The 19,310-nt window shown below is 41.1% G+C and overlaps 1 protein-coding gene across 1 annotated transcript in view; it reads left to right on the plus strand.

Annotated features, from left to right (window-relative positions):
- GAD1 (glutamate decarboxylase 1) overlaps positions 1 to 15,696 on the plus strand; it is a 38,859-nt gene extending 23,163 nt beyond the window's left edge. Inside the window, exons 7-16 of the mRNA XM_008068972.2 lie at positions 1,074 to 1,189; positions 1,274 to 1,353; positions 1,581 to 1,635; positions 3,254 to 3,370; positions 4,509 to 4,573; positions 7,744 to 7,822; positions 9,462 to 9,611; positions 11,628 to 11,735; positions 13,156 to 13,245; positions 14,041 to 15,696. Coding sequence (XP_008067163.1) covers positions 1,074 to 1,189; positions 1,274 to 1,353; positions 1,581 to 1,635; positions 3,254 to 3,370; positions 4,509 to 4,573; positions 7,744 to 7,822; positions 9,462 to 9,611; positions 11,628 to 11,735; positions 13,156 to 13,245; positions 14,041 to 14,214 — 1,034 coding nt within the window. The 3' untranslated portion in view covers positions 14,215 to 15,696. The remainder of the gene's footprint in view (positions 1 to 1,073; positions 1,190 to 1,273; positions 1,354 to 1,580; positions 1,636 to 3,253; positions 3,371 to 4,508; positions 4,574 to 7,743; positions 7,823 to 9,461; positions 9,612 to 11,627; positions 11,736 to 13,155; positions 13,246 to 14,040) is intronic.
- The last annotated feature ends 3,614 nt before the right edge of the window (positions 15,697 to 19,310 follow it).

The raw sequence follows: 19,310 nt of genomic DNA on the forward strand, positions 1-19,310 counted from the left end.
GCGGAAGGATCACCTGAGCCCAGCAGGTCAAGGCTGCGGTGGCCGGGAGCGTGCCACTGCACTCCAGTCTGGGCGACAGAGTGAGACTCCAACTCAAAAAAAAAAAAAAAATTAACAAGCTGTGCGAAAATCTGTACGTGCTGACAAAGGCTGTGTCTCGATCAAGCTAAGCATCATCCTATTAACAACAGTTTGATTATGCTGGGGATCAGTGAATCAAGATTATCAATTAACTGAAGATTTTTGCCAAAACAGTATATCTACATTGAATCTCTAGTTCAGAGTAGATACAATCGGAATCTTTAAAACAAGAGCAGGTATTTCTTGGATGTAGGGAGGAATTATAGATGGTGTCTGAGACACTGATTGCATACAAGGGAAAGAGAAGAAATAAGAATTGAAATTGTCCAGACAATTCAAGCAGACCACAAATTTGGCTATTTAATTGTCAGGTAATTAATGTAAAAGTGACCGGTTTGTGTTGGCCAGACATACATAGTTACCTCGGTCCTCCTTGTATCTTTTCTTAGGTAAACATGAGTTTGTTTTTACTTTAATAAACTTAGAGGAGTCAGTAACTCAATCAGGCTGTTTTTTGAAGAGAATACCTAGGCAGGTAACCAAGCAATGTCATTGTTTCCTTCTGTAAGCTCCATTACTCTCTCTTTCTCTGTCTTTCTGAACTCAGGAAACAGATTCATCTTTGTTCAGTAAATAGATTGAGCAGAAAGTAGAAGCAGGAAAATTGTAACTCGCCTATCCCTTTGCAGCCACTGCTGCTGCTGCCTCTTCTATTTCTGTCTACCCTTTCAGGTGGAAAAGGCACTGGAGTACATAAATCACCTCCAGCCAAATTGCCTAGATAGCTTTGGTAGTAAGTGTGGCTACTGTTGTTCTCAGGGCAAAGGGTCCAGAAAGAAGCCCCAGCAATAGGGAAGTCAGCAAAACTTATCAAGATATTATCTTTCCTCTTCCTGCCCTCCCTTGTGTCTTGACACACCAGCTCAGCCTTCATTGTTAGAAATGATAATAAAGGCACCCCAACACCTCCAAATATGTCTGCTTGCCGACAGGGGGAGCCATATCCAACATGTACAGCATCATGGCTGCCCGCTACAAGTACTTCCCAGAAGTTAAGACGAAGGGCATGGCGGCTGTGCCCAAACTGGTCCTCTTCACCTCAGAACATGTGAGTTAGGGGTACTTGCTCGTGGATTATGGTATTTTCCAAGGGACTATCCAACTTCTAACCTCAAGCCTCTGTTTGCTGCAGAGTCACTATTCCATAAAGAAAGCTGGGGCTGCACTTGGCTTTGGAACTGAGAATGTGATTTTGATAAAGTGCAATGAAAGGTAGGTAGGGGAGAGTGAATATTAGGTTCTTGATGTATTAAATGTGTTCATCTGTTAAATTTGTTTTATTGTGCTTAAGGACTGGCTCAGTGCAATGTGCCAAGCTGCTAATGGTCTGTTGAAAATATCCCATTAAATTACTTTTTGCTGCTGCTTAAGTTTTTTTTTTTCATGTGTAATCTCATTGATTCTTCATTTTAATTTCTCTCCTTTTACAATAATTATAGGGGGAAGATAATTCCAGCTGATTTTGAGGCAAAAATTCTTGAAGCCAAGCAGAAGGTACGTACTCTATGGTGCATCTAAACTCCAATGAATGCAATTTTTAAAAAAATACCTTCATTCTGCCCTAGGCAATGAAAGTCTTTGATAATATAAGATAATTTTATTGTATTTCTAAAATTCTTTTCTCAGATAGTTGCTTATTCCCAACTTGTGAAATGATATGGTTTTTAAGTTGCATCTATACAATGTCAAATTTTTTAACTGAAAAATTTAGTCATTGTTAATGTCCTATTTTCATTATGCCAAATGATTGTTTGGTGTTGTTCAATAAATCAATTACCTGAGCATCATGAAGACACAGCCTAATTTAACTTTTCATTTGCTACTTGTTAGGTATTATCTCATTTTAACAAATGCCATTTTAGCTTAGGATTCTGTTTAGCAAAGTGCTTTCATGCCCTGGCAGATGGCCCATGGTACTTGGCAAATCCAGCCTCAGCAAACTCTATTAAGCAAAAAACTCACAGAACAGATGTATCCACAAGTCATTGCCAGATAGCTGTCAGATCATTTACCAACGCATTGTTGTTTTGGGCACATTCTTGTACCTCCTAATTTACTTTGTTTGTTTTTGAGTTGGGGTCTCACTCTTTTGTCCAGGCTGGAGTGCTGTGGCATGATCGCGGCTCCCTGCAGCCTCCACCTCCTGGGATCAGACAATCCTTCTGCCTCAGCATCTCAAATAGCTAGGACTACAGGTGCTCACCACCATGCCTGACTACTTTTAAAAATTTTTTGTAGAGACGAGGTCTCTCTGCATTGCCTAGGCTGGTCTCAAACTCCTGGGTTTAAGCAGTCTTACCACCTCCCAAAGTGTTGGAATTACAGGCATGAGCCACCGAGCCCAGCCTTGTACCTCTTTCTTTAGTTGTAGTTGTTTACTGAGTCTCAACAGAAGAGATGGGTGTAGAAGTTGCTAGGTCTGAGCCAGCAGCAGAGGTGGAGCTCAGCTTCCCAAAAGCTTAAGACTCAGTTTTCCCCAGATCTGTCTTAGCTCTGTTACGCCACTCCCTTATTTATTTCTTGTTTATGTCAAAATTTCATCATATTTCCACTATTAATAAGCATTTCAACTTTTACAGTGTGTCGATCTGTTTTAAAAAGCCAGACCATGGCTTAGTATAATTATTATATCAATACACTTAAAAGAACACAGCACCTAAAGAGAATAATATCCAGATAAAATTCAGAACTCCCTGCCCATCACTACAAACACTTATTATTACTCTTTCCTGCTTTTTTTTTTTTTTTTTTTGCCATGGAACTCATCACTTTAAAACATATGTATGTTTTGCTTATTTAGTTTAACTTATTGTCTGTCACACCCCCACTAGAATGTAAACTCCACGATGGCAGAATTCTTCATCTGTTGTGCTCACTGCTGGTGTCCCCAATGTCGACAATAGGGCCTGGCCACAAAAATCATTCAGAAAAGATTTGTTGAATAAATGAATGAATGGAGTGATTGAGCCAAGAAAGAACACAGTCAGAGTACCTGATATCACACCAGCCTAGCTGATCACTGTTAGAAATAAATGCTACTGCAATTCGTCTACTTAATTAGGAAATGAGAAAAGTTAAAAAGACTAATCAGCCCGTCTCTCTTCCCTTGTAGGGGTACGTTCCCTTTTATGTCAATGCAACTGCTGGCACGACTGTTTATGGAGCTTTTGATCCGATACAGGAGATTGCAGATATATGTGAGAAATATAACCTTTGGCTGCATGTCGATGTAAGTGCTATAACTCACAGAGCAGCTAGTCCATTCGGGGGGTGGGGGGGTGGAGGCAGCTCTGCTTTATGATTTACCTCAAGCTTCTTCCCACACCCCAGCCAGCCCTCTTTCCACTCCACATTAGTCCCAGCTGTCATATCACAGGCCTAAAACATCCTCTGGAATTTCTCCGGTCCTTCACGGGCCCATTGCTGTCTTCTATGGTTCATCCTGGAATATGGTCTCCATCGCCCTACCATGTAGCTTTTGTGGACAAATGGCTACTGAGTAAAATACTTGGTTTCAGAGAAGAAAAAAAAAAAATACACCATATAGAAAGTGGCCATGAAATGTGAACCCTCAGCTACCTGCCTTCAGTCCAGCCATCTATGACACTTTTCTTAGCTACATGTGTATCTACTACATTTGGGGGAAAATAGAGGCAGTATATGGAAGTCATTATCAATTAAGATATTTAGTCCTGAATTTTCCCAAGAGCACAAAAGGTATGTTTTCACATTTGTGACCAGGTGTATTATTTTCTTTCTGTCTGTCCATTCTCTTATGGATTTAACTTCTCACTGCTGGACAGTGGGGTAATCTGACTGGCAGAAGCTGTTGTGCCATGTGGCATCCCAAGCTATTCAGTCAAGTGCATCATGGAACCCACAAAAACGTCTTGCTATTGCAGGAGCAGTTGTGAGACTTCCAAACCCGGCAGGAAGTGCTGCTTTCTGAGTTTTTCAGGAGCTGTTAGAATTCTTCCCCAGAAAGAATCAGACAGCAGGCTCCAATCCTTTGAGTAGCTTCCAGAATCACCCTGGGAAGGCTCACCGAGTATCTCTGTCATTCCACAGTTCTCTGGGCCTTTGGGTCTTGGTATCACAGGCACCACAGGCTCAGACTCAGCTTACTTGTATCACTTGTGCAGCTACTCCGACATGAACTTGGAGGATCTATTGAAAAAGAAATGACAAGCAATGAAAAAAATCACAACTGCCAATGGTTGAACAATCAGTGAGGGCCCATTTTATTAGAGAAGCTTTTGTTTTTTTACCTTGTACATTCTCCTGTTTTGCTAGATGTGCGGAGTGACTGGTTTTGCATTCTTAAATGTCACTGCTCCCCTCTCCCTCTGCTTTATCTGTTCTCACAGGCTGCCTGGGGTGGTGGGCTGCTCATGTCCAGGAAGCACCGCCACAAGCTCAATGGCATAGAAAGGTATGGGCCAGAGCTCACAGGCCTCCTTCCTTCCAGAACATCAAACATACTATGCTCTGACGTCAGCCTGCACCACCCCTGCCCTGATTCCCAGCATCTTATTTCAATCTGACTAAGCTCCATGTAGTTTAGCAAGCATTTATTGAGCACTTTTTGTATGTCAAATGAGCCCTCAATGAATTTGCAATCTAGAAAGAGAAATAGACAAGTATATAAGCAGTTACAAGAAATATGGGCAATTGTTCTATGGTTCTCCCTGTGTACATGTTAATTTTAAAAAAGACAATGTGATAAGCATAATAGGAGATGAAATTGCAGGTGCCCAGGTAGGAGAGGCAAGAGACTAACTAGGGAGGGGTTTGGAGGCTAAGTCAGAGTTTGCCAAGGACACAGGAAGGGTCACTGCTTCACTTCACTCTTTTTCCTCATGAAGCTTACTGTGGGAAAAGACAATCAGCTCACCTAACTTAGTTTCTTCCTCACCATTCACCTTCAGTGGTCATTCTAAGCCAAATATGATTTTGACCTGACTCCTAAGTGTTGATCCATAGTGAACTCTCATTGGTTCATTCAGCGTGTATTTACTGAGCACCTGCCATGAGTCAGGCAGGTGTGAATGTGGAATATTTTGTTACCTGCCTCCCATCCAGCCATCTATAGTGCCTTTCTAAAAAAATGCATATCTAAAAAAAATTGTTTTTTAAACCAAAACGCATACCTGATACATGTGGGGAAAATAAGGCAGGGTATGGACGATATTATCAATTACGAGTTTTGCCCTCCTAAAGCTTACATTCCAGTGGGCTAGATGTTCATAAACAAATAAATATTTCACCTATCATCTATCTCATAGTAAAGAAAAATAAAACAAGGACAGGTAACAGTGAGTGACAAGACATGCTGCTTTAGACAGGGCAGGCAGGGGCCTTTCTGAAGAGGTGGCATGTCAGCAGTGGGATGAATAGAGAAAGGAAGCGAGGTTATGAAGAGAATATTCCAGCAAGCGGAAATAGCAAGTGCGAAGGCGCTGAGGCAGGACTGTTCTTGGCAAGTTGGAGGACCATCAAAGAGGCCAATGGGGCTGGAGCAAGACGGGAGAGGTAAGAGCAGACTAAGGCCAGAGGTGCACGGGGAGCAAGCAGCAGGAGAGCATGCCATGTCGTCTCTCGCTGCCAGCACTCTGGTGTCTGTTACTTCTACTGTGCTTCCTCAAACTTCTGTCTCAGTTTTGAAAGGCCAGTGTCCAGGTGAGTGGCCTTCACTAACTGTGAAGCATAGTTACACATCTCCGTCCCTCAGAGGAAAATATATGAAATGTAGCTGAGTCTGCCCAATTGTACTTCAGATTTCTAAGTCATTTTAATTTTTCATCTTTAAGTCTAGGACAACTTGAAACATTCTGTAGTAGACTTTTCCTTTCTACCATATTGTTTTATTGATTTATTTTTGTTTTTTTGTGTTGGGTCTCACTCTGTCGCCCAGGCTGGAATGCAGTGGCACAATCACAGCTTACTGCAGCCTCGACCTCCTGGGCTCAGGAGGTTCCCCTCAGCCTCCTGAGTAGCTGGGACTACAGGAACATGCCTCACACCTGGCTAATTTTTTTATTTTTTGTAGAGACAAGGTCTCACTATGCTGCCCAGACTGGTCACTGGACAACTCCTGGGCTCAAGCAATCCTCCCATCTTTTTACCATTCCATAGCACACATGTCATCTAAAGGAAATTGAATTCATATCATGTCATTGCTTTCCATTTGTAGTAGCAAAGAACCATTTACTTCAGACCTTGACGATATTCAGAAAATCATATAAAACACTTTATGAAACTTAAAAATAATCTTTTAATGACTTGGTAAATGAGAAAAATTGATTAAATTCACTGTTTTTTAAACATAACCTGACATTGATGATTTTTAATGAGATAAGCACTTAGTTAACTTTTATGGAACTTTTCACAGGTCTTTTTCACAAAGGTTTGATTATACATTTAAAGGACAAATATTTCAGGCCTTCCTCTCTTCTCCTGGAAACACAGTGCACATGCATACTAAATGATCTTCCCTCTAAAGAACCTAAGCAATATGAAGTGGTTACAAATTCACAGCAAGGGTTAGCTCTAAGGATTGCCATTGGGAAGGAGTCTGTAAACCACTGAAACAAGTTATCCAAGTTTTAATCATCATACATTACACTTAGTTTTTCCTGTAATGTCCTAGCTAGTGTGCTCCTTAACATCTAACTGTGTCTGACAGAATGATGTGGTTGCTAGGAGACCATGCTTGTTAAGATATCATTGCAGCCCAAACTGGCAAAATCTATTTCATTGAGCATTTAAACAATGCTGCCAGTCAAGAGTTTAAATTAGTCCAGTTGACCCTTGCTTTTAGGTACCATTCTTGATGTTGTCCCATAAGAAGGTAGGTCAGCATCACCAGCCCATTTTATAAATAAGGACAGAAAGGTAAGAAGAAGCCACAGACTGTTACCTAGGTGGAGGGAGTCTAGTGGGGTGATTATGAGCACTGGCCCTTCAGTTAGAGTCCTTAGGCTTGAATCTTGGCTCCAACACTCCCAACTGTGTGACTTTGGGTAATATTTTTAATTTTTGTGTGTCAGTTTCTCCATCTAAGGTAGAAGTCATCATAGTACCTACATCATAAGGTTGTTGTAAGAATTATGTAGATCAAGCACTAATATAAGCATTTTATATTTACTAACTCATTTTATCCTTTATTCAGTTCTGTGAGGTGGACACTCCCTATTTTACAGATGGGAAAACTGAGGTACAGAGGAGTTCTGTAATGTGCCCAGACTAGTAAATGTCGGAACCAGCATCCAGGCTGTGACACTTTGACTCCAAAGCTGAGTTCTTAACCACAATATTATGTTGATATAATGCCTGAAAGTTCTCAGAACAATAGGACATATAATAAGATCATCATAAATGTTAGCTACCATTAATAGCAGTTATTTAGAAGATACAGTCTGCAATATAATGCCCTGAGACTACCTGAAAAACATTTCTTTACTTCTTGATTAGTCAGTTGAGGAGAATGGGCATCCAAAATGTTTACTGACAAGTTGGGATGGGCGGTGTTTTCCTCAAGAGGACAGTTACCGCTTTCTCACTCCTGTGCCTTCTCCTCAAAGTGTCATGTGCTTCTCTCAGGGCCAACTCGGTCACCTGGAACCCTCACAAGATGATGGGTGTGCTGTTGCAGTGCTCTGCCATTCTCGTCAGAGAAAAGGTCTGTACTCCCTACAAAGATGCACCACCTGCACTTCCTTTAGAAAGCCCAAGAAGAGAGATGCCTGGGGTCTTTTTACAGTACTTGTTGGCTGCCTCAGGAGACTGGCAACCCCCTTGTGAGACGGCCGTGGCTGTCCTCTCCTGCCCTTGCAGCTAACCTAGTTTCTCCTCCTGGCTCTTGCTGTCTATTGCCCTTCGTCCTCATTCCATGCTTGGGGCCTGTCAGTGACTGAACCTTTCAGAGAATTATTTAATTGCATTTTCCTTCATGTTTGCACAAACAGAAGTGAGAGCGATTGGGCGAGGCACCCAATCAATTTCATCCTCAGTGAGGACAAAAAGTCTACTGGAGCATACTCTGAGTTCTTGGCATGAATGCCTGGTCCCAAGAGCTGAAATAAATGAGGCAGAACAAAAACTACACATATCAACTTAGGCAACAAGAAATGTTGACTAAAAAGCTCCTGTAAATGGTTTAGTGCTATATCCCCTTCCTTAAGCCCTGCCCTCCAAGGCACTGTTGCTCCAGTTAAACTTCTGGAGGCCTTCCAGAAAGGCTGTCTCCAGCCTGAAGGAGCCGGAACCTACACAGGATCTTCATTCATACAGAGGGTCCCTTCCACTTCATATGAGATTCTGGAAAGTCTGGGGGAAAAATATTCCTTACAGCATGAAACTGTCCCACCTACTAAGGAAGTGTGTATCCCTAACCCTGCCCACTGAATGCTATAGCCCTTCTCACTTTTTCTTTTTTTCGAGTCAAGATCTCACTCTGTGGCCCAGGCTTGAGTGCAGTGGTACAATCACAACTCACCACCACCTTGACTTCCTGGGCTCAGGCAATCCTTTCGTCTCAGTCTCTCTTTTTTTTTTTTTTTTTTTTTTGCGTTGGAGTTTCACTCCATCACCCAGACTGGAGTGCAGCGGTGCTCCCGACCACCGCAGCCTCGACCCGCTGGGCTCCAGCGATCCTTTCACTCAGCCTTCCGAGTAGCCAGAATTACAGATGTGTGCTACCATGCCCAGCTGATTTTTGATTTATTGTAGAGATGAGGTCTCGCTGCCCAGGCGGGTCTCGAACCCGCGGGCTCAGGCAATTCACTCACTTCAGCCTCCCAAAGGCGCAGGATTACAGGCTGAGCCACCGAGCCCAGCTTCAGTCTCTTGAGTAGCTGGGACTACAGGTGTGCACCACCACAGCCAGCTAATTTTTTGTAGAGATGAGGTCTCGCTTTGTTGCCCAGGCTGGTCTTGAACTCCTGGGCTCAAGTGATCCTCCTTCCTCAGCTTCTCAAAGTGCTGGGATTACAGGCTTGAGCCACTGTGCCTGGCCACTTCCCAATCTTAGTAACAACCCAAAACATCCACATGCATTTTCAGATGTCCCTTAGAGGAACGACGGGGCCCTTGTTATAGGCATCTGAATGGAAGATTATTTTCTAATCAGAGTGTCAGCGAAAAAAGGGCAATGGTTTTTCCAATAGAGATTTTAGGGAAGGACGTTGGAACAAGTGCAAAGACATCAGAAGAAAGATTGCATATGATCCCAGATCCCTTCTTCCAACCAGTCCTGTTTTAAAGTCATCCACACCTCTGATCTGTGAATACAGATGCACTCATCTTAATTTCCATGACAGGGTATACTCCAAGGATGCAACCAGATGTGTGCAGGATACCTCTTCCAGCCAGACAAGCAGTATGATGTCTCCTACGACACTGGGGACAAGGCCATTCAGTGTGGCCGCCACGTGGACATCTTCAAGTTCTGGCTGATGTGGAAAGCAAAGGTACAAAGGGAATAATTCAGAGAGCAGAGCAGAAATGTAATTTGCACAGACTGGCTGGCAAAAGAAAGGAAAGATATATCACAGATAATTCACTATATGTGGAATCAATATCTAGATAATTGAGTTAACTGTGTCTTCTTTGTGAATGGAATAAGTTTGTTCCTTATGTCAAATTCTTTCTCCTCTTGTTCAGTCTCCTCAATTTGAACTATTCTCAAGTTTCCTTATAACTTTCTCTTATAACAACTAAAAATTATGCCAAGATAAGATTTTCACAGCAATCCTTAGGGATGCTGAAATTGTTTAGTGCAGGTATAGAGAAAGTAATAAAAGATAAAAATTACTACATTATTCTGAGTAGAACCTTGAATTCCTTTATGAGGCCCCTTATCATGGATACATACGACAGTTTTAAGTTCTAGTTAAATAAGGACTTTCTCATTATTTGTACTTTATACATTATACTGGAAAATGAGTATTTTATTCTGAGAAAGCCTACTGCCAGTCTAAAGCATGCTGTGTCTCATTCATCAACCTCTTGGGTTGCATTTCTGTACCTAAGGAAAAAGCTAACTATTGGAATTTCCCCCAAAATATGAGTGAGGAAAAGAATTACTGTCTGACCATTTGTTTCAAAAATATTTTTACACAATCAAGTAAAGGCATACTGATTTCACAGTATTCTATACATTGTTTTTATTTACCCACTGTCAGTTAATTTTAAATAATTCCCATGTTTAAGATTGAGTCTACCTAACACTCAAACAACAAGATTTTCCAGCAAAATATCCAGTCAGACGTTTCTTCTGCAGGAAAAATTCTGTAGATTATTAGTTTTTTTCTCGTTAAGTCATTTTGTCCCAATATAGAAATAGTCTGAATTCGATTTCTACCACAAAGTAATCATAGGTATTTTAAGCATATAAATAGCCATAAATTGCCACAAAAGAAGAAGCCCTGTCATTTGAAATATAATAGCCATGTAGGCTGTCTCAATCATTTCTGTCTTCTTTTGCCTAACACTAACTTATTAAATCTGCTAGAGGTTTTGGCCATAATGTATTGGGTGCTGAAACGGGACCCTGGTGCAGCCTTCCTTCCTGAGTGGACAGGCCAGAGTGTTGTACAGTCAGTGGTGACCCTGCTTGGATAGGCTCACACCTTTGGTCAGGCCCGTTAACAATCCACAGCCTGCCTTGTGCATCTGCTCTCCTTGTTAACACCGACCCACATACAGCCCTCTTACTGCTGTTATTCACCAGCCATGCTGGCTTTTGAAACTCTTGCTCAACCAGTTTGTCAATAGTTGGAGCTGTTACAATCTCAGGGCTTGTACTGAGACTAATGGCATCCCCATCTGCCTGCCTGCCTGTCACCAAAAAGGCATAATACTGTTATGTGGCAGGTGGCCTCCCTGGGAGGGCATGGGACACGTGTGGCCAGGACTTACTGCTGGGGAAGATGAGTTCTACAGCAGCAGCTTTCAAAGTTTCTGTGATGAAGAACCATTTATTTGTCATTTTTTAAAATCGATCATGGACCAATACAATAAAGATGAACTAGAAAAATGAAATTTAAAAGCATACATAGTATATTTTCTTTAAATTAGATTAAATACACATAAAATTACACTGTCAAACTGCTATAAAAGTTTTTTATTGCTTAATCTCAATTTCTGCACTCATTTGATTGTGGACTAGTGACCTCAGTTCACAGATGACGTTTTGAATAGCACTAGCCTAAAGCAAAGCAGAAATAGGCTTCAGGTCCTGGCTGTGAACAACACGCAGGAAGTAAAAGCCCAGAGGCTGGAGGACCAACAAAAGAAAAAGCAAGCGCATTTCATTTAATGCATGCAGAGCTGTGAAGAAACTGTACATATTTAATTAGGAGATTCTTCCTAACCATCTCCAAGAATACTTTTTGGTATATTTCCTGGAGACAAGGGCAACATAACCTTTTCAAATGCTCATCACAGGGAAATGCAACCACAAACATGACTTTTCTTTAAAACAGGGCACAGTGGGATTTGAAAATCAGATCAACAAATGCTTGGAACTGGCTGAATACCTCTATGCCAAGATTAAAAACAGAGAAGAATTTGAGATGGTTTTCGATGGCGAGGTAGGTTTATCACCGTGGACCAGATACATGGCATTTCCAGAAAAACTGTAGAAGGAAGCTCTTGAAGTCATATTTTCCCACATTGCCAGAAACTGCTTCTGAATTTTCAGTCTTATGCACCCTTCATTTAATTCCTTCCATGTCCAAACACTTTTCTTCTGGTAGCATTGGGATGACTTTTCCCTTTACTTCTTTAAAAACTTGGCCAGCTTTCTGTAGACAAGAGGTCTTTCCCTGACAGGTCTGACCCTTCGTCATTCTTAGTTTGTCTTGTGTTGAACCCCTACGATAAAGTGTTTCTCAGTCCTCAGAAGCTTATCGGATGGGTATATTCTTGTTTCCCAGATTGGTCCTAAAATAAGGTTTTGCTTTACACAGGTTCATCATGAGCAGAGTAAGATAAAATTGTCTCTGCCTGAGTTCATGTGCACATTGCACACAGTCTAATATTTGTCATACCAGTATCTGCTATAGTGCTCACTGTGTGCAAGCCTCCGTGCCAGGAGCTGAGTTATATAGTGTTGACCCAAACTGATACTTTCTCTGCCCTAATGGAGCTCACAGTTGAATAAAGAAAGATGGAATAGGCACCAGTGTTGAATAAAAGAAAATCCACTCATAAATCAGCATAATATTGCCCACATTCAATGTTAGTCTATTTATCAGGCAGCCTAAACTATTAGGAACACACATGAGAGTCACCAAATGAACAAAAAAGAGCCCCGAGCAGTTAAAAATCAATAATACAGTGCTCTGATCATTTACACACAATATATTTTAAACATTCTAATAGCAGATTTGAAACAAGCCAGTTAAAGGCAGACACAGTGATAGCAAGCAGCAACTAGAGAGAAAACTGAAAAAACTATAGCACAACTACAGAACTCAAAAAAGCAAAAGAATCTTTAGGGGAGAGAGACTAAACAGCTTTAGGCATCTCAATAATCCCTGTCTTATGGTTTAGCACCAGTATTAACGTTCATTATGATAATTCTGAGTCATCAAGAAAAGATCCGGTATCAACATAACAAACTCAATAAAATACTCAGTATCAATAAAATAAACTATGTTTCAAGCATCTTCTATATGTGAGGTACTACAAAATGGCAAGACAGATAATACCATTCTTAAATTACCCAAATGTAATTATTTTTAACATGCCAACATTTAAAGTAACTTTGGTAACCTAAAAAATTGGTTGTGGGGAAAATCTCTCTTGCTAGATATGATTGGATACGTGAGACATTTTTCTCTTTAATGTAGAAATAACATTGCCTTTGAGATGAACATCTTGCCTCAGTCTTTGGTCTGAGAGACTTCCACCAAGGATGCATATGGGTTTGGGAGCAGCTTTTTCTCAAGTTCTCATAATTTTGTTTGTTATTGTTGTTTGTCTGCTTGTTCTTTAAAATCTCTGCAGCCTGAGCACACAAATGTCTGTTTCTGGTACATTCCACAAAGCCTCAGGGGTGTTCCAGATAGCCCTGAGCGACGGGAAAAACTACACAAGGTACGGACTCGATTTTTGTTTTATCTGATCCTCTGTGATTTCTCTTAGCTGGTTAGGGCATACTTCTTCTAATGTGGGCAAGAAATTAAAAATAAAGATTTAGGGTGGGCTTCTAGTAATGGGGTGTTGGGGAGTCACTTTGTTATATTCTTCTTGTCTCTGCATTGTCCCCGTATGTGGTTACCCCAGGAACCTCTAAAGGACGCATCCCTGTCCTTGGTTAGTGTTCTTTATTAAAGGGGCTTTATGTAGGGTAATGGAATAGTATACATATTCCTTGGAACATTCTATACTAAACTATGTCTGTTATAATAATAATCTTTTACCAAATTCAAGTCTATAATGCTGATTTATTCTAGTCATTGATTTCCATATCTAGTTTATATACTATGCAGAGTTGTTGATGTTATATTTAATTTACATAACACTTTATTCATGGAATCATTCAACAAGTATCTATGTGCCAGACTGTATCCTGGGCTCTGAGTTATATAGATACCTCAATTTGTGTTGTTGCCTGTGAGAGGTTTTTTGGGTTTTGTCCTCACTTCTTATTTTATCATTGTTCTATGACTGACGTTCACAATTCCGTCACATGGTACTTTCTGAGGGAACCTGTGATGAGGAAGACTTAAACAGTCTTTAGCTGTTAGCCATCTGGATATAAAATATTTATTTGCTTTTGTGTCAATGTAAGAACAAATAGTAAAAACAAATTGGGTTGAATTGTTAAAAAAAAAAAAAAGAGGGGACTATATCAGTCTTGAGTTTTGTTTTGTGTGTTTCCATCACAAGGTGGCTCCAAAAATCAAAGCCCTGATGATGGAGTCAGGCACGACCATGGTTGGCTACCAGCCTCAGGGGGACAAGGCCAACTTCTTCCGGATGGTCGTCTCAAACCCAGCTGCTGCCCGGTCTGATATCGACTTCCTCATTGAGGAGATAGAAAGACTGGGCCAAGATCTGTAATCACCCTTCTCCGAATCTAAGTTTGTGAGAATGCCCTTTCCCCCTCTGACACTCTAGAACAAACCTCTCTACAAGTTGCTGAAACACACCGACCATTTCACTGAGGGAAAATATAATATCCTGAAGACTACTGTTAAAACCCTATTTAAGCTTGTTTCTTATAGTTAGCAGGAAATAATGTTCTTTTTAAAATGTTGCACATTAGGAAAACAGTATATATGTACAGTTATATATACCTCTCTCTCTCTATATGTATCGTGAGTGTGGCTTAGTAATAGAGCACAGCATGTTTCCTGCTCCAAGAGAATACACTTCACCTTCAGCAGTTACTGAGGGGCTAAACATGCTGTACACCAGCTTGCCCAACCACCACAGGAAAGCTGTTTTTCCAAATGCTGTGTCCTAGGGACCCAGGGAAATGTTGTCGGTGGAAATTGACCTCACTGTCAGTGTTTCTCCCACCTGAAGTAATGATGGATGAGAAAAAGCACCACCACATGACAAGAGTCACACCCTCCCCATTAGTATCCTGTTAGGGGAAAACAGTAGCATTGTTACAGGTGTACTATCGCTGTATTCTTAGAGATTAATTTGTGTAGATTGTGTACATTACTGTTGTCTAACCTTGGTGGGTGTGGGGAGGCAGAACACGTGTAATGATGTCAATGACTGTTTAATTGTAGGTCAATGAAATATTTGCTTATTTATATTCAGAGATTTACCATGTTAAAGAGGCGTCTTGTATTTTCTCCCCATTTGTAATGTATCTTATTTATATATTAATGAAGTAAGTTCTGAATATGGTTTATGGTATTTTTGTGCATTTGTGAGCCAAAGAGAAAAGATTAAAATTAGTGAGAACTGTATTTATATATGAGTGCCCTTAAAATAATGATTTAAGAATTTTATTGTCTGTAAAAGAATTCTGATACTGTACATAGAGTCATATATATATATGGAAACCCTGTGACTTATATAGCGCCTGCTCTTCTATTCCCCTCTCTGTCTGGCTGTACGTCTGGTGTTCTCAATGCTTTTCTAGTAACTGTTGATTGATAACTAGACCTCCTGTAATTTTGTAGTAGTTCATGACCAATCCCTGTGACTCGCTTAGCTGAAACCTAAGGCAATGTTTCTGAAGACCTTCCGAAGAGCTCAGATAAATTGACCAGGCTCACAACTGTTTTTGAAGAAAGGAAATTCACACTGTGCGTTTTAGAGTATACAAGAAGAATACAAATAAATAAAAAATATTCTCCATGGAGAATTTGAACAAATTTTCTTCCAGTTTATGTTTCACACCGATATTTCCAATTATAGCTACTCAGATCACCCACACCCCATCCACTAGCTGGTTTTAAGGTCATGCTCAGTACCCTGATTAGCTGAGAGACTCAACCCACTGTCATAGGCTCCTGAGCCCCTCATCTATAAAGTCATTATGACTGTAATTAAATAAAATTTGCAGTTCAATCCTTGAGAAAGAAAAGCCATCTGTTTCTCATTTTCTACATCTTGGAGTTTCATTCATTCAGTCATTCAACAAATAGTTTCTTCCTCTATATCAGGCACTGAGTATACATGGCAGACAAATATTCCTTCAGGTGGGGATCTTATATCACTTGATGTCAGTGGTAACTGAATGCCTCTAAAAGCATGGAATCACACCTTCCTTATGCCTGTACAGTGGTCCCAGTTCACTTCCTTGGGAAATATATGTTGGTGCTAGATCATTAGGAAATAGGGCCCATTTTCTGTCATATTCTTTTTTTTTTTTTTTTTTTTTCTTTTTTGAGTTGGAGTCTCACTCTGTCGCCCAGACTGGAGTGCAGTGGCCGCTCCGGGCCACCGCAGCCTCGACCTGCTGGGCTCCGGCGATCCTTCCGCCTCAGCCTTCCGAGTAGCTGGAACTACAGGTGTGCACTACCACGCCCGGCTAATTTTTTGATTTTATTGTAGAGATGAGGTCTCGCCTGCCCAGGCGGGTCTCAAACCCGCAGGTTCAGGCAATTCACTCACCTCAGCCTCCCAAAGGTGCGGGATTACAGGCTGAGCCACCGAGCCCGGCTTCTGTCATATTCTATTAACCTATAGTAATACTATCTCATGCAATACCTATTTAGTATGTGTAGGGATTAAAGAAGAATCATTTGTAATTAGCATACTGATTGCATGCATAACCATTGTATTAAACAACTGGACTTCACAGGGAATGATCATAAAGTCATTTTATTCTTTTTCCCACTATTCATTCAAATCCTCTCTGTGGGCTGATTTTTCCATGCCCCTATTTGAATTTGGGCCAATCCCATAGCTTTTCTGGCCTGTCAGAAACAAGAACAGTCTCGTTTTTGCAGCTAAAGGTCCAGCTCAATGTAATAAGCAAAGCTTCAAATTTGTATACAATATAGAATTTCTCCCCTCCCCAAATCTGGCATTGTTTCCACTGCAAGCCTCCAGTGGCCAGGGGAGCAAGGTGGTGGGTGGGTGTGGTCATCTTTTCTTTTCGTTTATCTTTCTACTCCTGTGTTTCCTCATTTAGTGTCAGGTGTAAGGGAAGAAAGAGTTAAAGTGACAAAGTGTATGGCCAGGTGTGGTGTCTCAAGCCTGTAATCCCAGCACTTTGGGAGGCCAAGGTGAGAGAATTGCCTGTGCTCAAGGGCTCAAGACCATTCTGGGCAACTTGGCGAGACCTTGTCTCTACAATTAAAAAAAAAAAATTAGCCCAGCATGGCAGCACATGCCTGTAGTTCCAGCTACTTAGAAGGCTGAGGCAGAAGGATTGCCTGAGCCCAGCAGGTCAGGGCTGCAGTAGCTGTGAGCGTGTCAACTCAAAAAAAAGTGATAAAGTTACAATTTTATGCAGTTGTTAAATTGTTATCTGGCATTGAGACCTCTGGAACATGAGTTATGAGGTTTTGGGGGGAGGTGTTGGGGGGTTTTTTTGAGTCAGAGTTTCACTCTGTCACCCAGGCTGGAGTGCAGTGGCACACTCACAGCCACTGCAGCCTCGACCTGCTGGGCTTATGAGATTCTTCCGCCTCAGTCTTCCAAGTAGCTGGAACTACAGGTACATGCCACCATGCCTGGCTAATTTTTTGTTTTATTGTAGAGACAAGGTTTTACCATGCTGCCCAGGCTGGTCTCAAACTCATGCGCTCAGGCAATCCTCTTGTCTCTGCCTCTCAAAGTGCTGGTATTAAAGGCATGAGCCACTGTGCCCAGCTGAGATTGTTTTATAATGGGGCAATTTTTCTGGAAGATTTTAAAAATTAAGGTAAAATTTAGACACGATAAAATTTCCTCTGTATAGTACACTGTATATGGTTTTCTGTGAATTTTGACAAACCCAATGTCCCTTTGTACTCAACACCTCCCCTAAGCCCAGCCCCTGGCAACTTCTGCTTTGTTTTCTGTCCCTAAAGTTTTGCATTTCCCATCATATAAATGGAATCATATAATATGTAGTCTTTTGAGTCTGGCTTCTTTCACTTAACATAAAGTGTTTGAAGTTGACCTATATTGTCTGTATCAGTGTTTAATTCCTTTTTTTTTTTTTTTTGCCAGCGTTTCACTCCATTGTCCCAGGCTGAAGGGCAGTGGCACTGTCACAGCTCACCACAGCCTCAACCTCCTGGGCTCAAGTGAACCTCCTACCTCAGTCTCCTGAGAGGCTGAGACTATAGACATGTGCCACTGTGCCAGACTAATTTTTTGGTTTTCTGTAGAGACAAGGTCTCATTATGTTGTCCAGGTTGGTCTCAAAGCCTTGGGCTCAAGTGATCCTCTCACCTTGGCCTCCCAAAGTGCTAGGATTACAGGCATGAGCCACTGCACCTGGCCTATTTATTCCTTTTCATTACAGCATAATATTTCATTTGTACAGATGTACCCCAGTTTGTTTATCCATCCCCCAGTAGAGGGAAATTTAGGTTGTTTCCAGTTTCTGGCAATTAAAATAAAGCTACAGGAAAAATTGTTGGGGAGATTTTGGTGTGAACATAGATTTCGTTTAACTTAAGTACCTAGGTGGAGATTGCTATATCATAACATGTCTAACTTTATAAGAAACTGCCATACTGAGTTCTGAGTAGTACCATTTTGCATTCTCACCAGCAATGCACAAATTTTCTAGTTGCTCTGTATTCTTGCTGACACTTGGTATTGTCCTTTTTTTTTTTTTAATTTTAGCCATTATGAAAGTTGTAACCAATGGGATTTTTTTTTTTTTTTTCCTAGAAACAGGGTCTCACTCTGTCACCTAGGCTAGAGTGCAATGGAGCAATCATAGCTCACTGTAGCCTGGAACTCCTATCCTCAAAGGATCCTCCTGCCTTCGCCTCCCAAAGATCTGGGATTACAGCCTTGAAACACCATGCCTGTGCAGCATCTTGTAGTTTTAATTTGTTCTTTCATGCATCACTTTTGAAGGGTCCCACTGGGGTTCTCCACCTCATCACACAAAAGGCAGTGACAGTTTCTCCTCCTGCAACTACTTAGGATGCGGTCCTGAGCCCCTGACAATCCACACTGTCCAGATCTTTTGTGTTCGGATCGCTTCTCCTCCAAACAGTCCTTTTGGATGGGACCCCTTTTACTTAAAATCAGTTATTTTACATAAGGCGACTTTTTAAACATATGTATGTAAGACAAAGAGTGGCAACATTATGCCTGAGGACCCACTCTTCAGCCTAAGATATAGAACATTATCAGTATCTTAGCGCTCTCTAACCCCTCATGAGCCCTTCCCTAATTGGATGCTACCCCCTCTCTAAGAATTTATCACTATTCTGAATTTTGTGTTAATTACGCTTTCTTTTTTTTTGTTACTTTACCATATATAGAGATATAGACATAGCTATATATTTGGATTCTTATTGCTGGGTTGTATCCGGCTTTGCACTTTACATAAATTGAATAATACAGACATTATATACTTGTCACCTTTCTTTTTTTTCTTTTTTTTTTTTGAGTTGGAGTCTCACCCTGTCGCCCAGGCTGGAGTGCAATGGCACGCTCACAGTCACTGCAGCCTTGACCTGCTGGTCTCAGGCAATCCTTCTGCCTCAGCCTTCCAAGTAGCTGGAACTACAGGC

Source organism: Carlito syrichta, unplaced genomic scaffold, assembly GCF_000164805.1.
Source record: "Carlito syrichta isolate Samal-C Ts95f unplaced genomic scaffold, Tarsius_syrichta-2.0.1 Scaffold109683, whole genome shotgun sequence".
NCBI classification, from domain to species: Eukaryota; Metazoa; Chordata; class Mammalia; order Primates; family Tarsiidae; genus Carlito; species Carlito syrichta.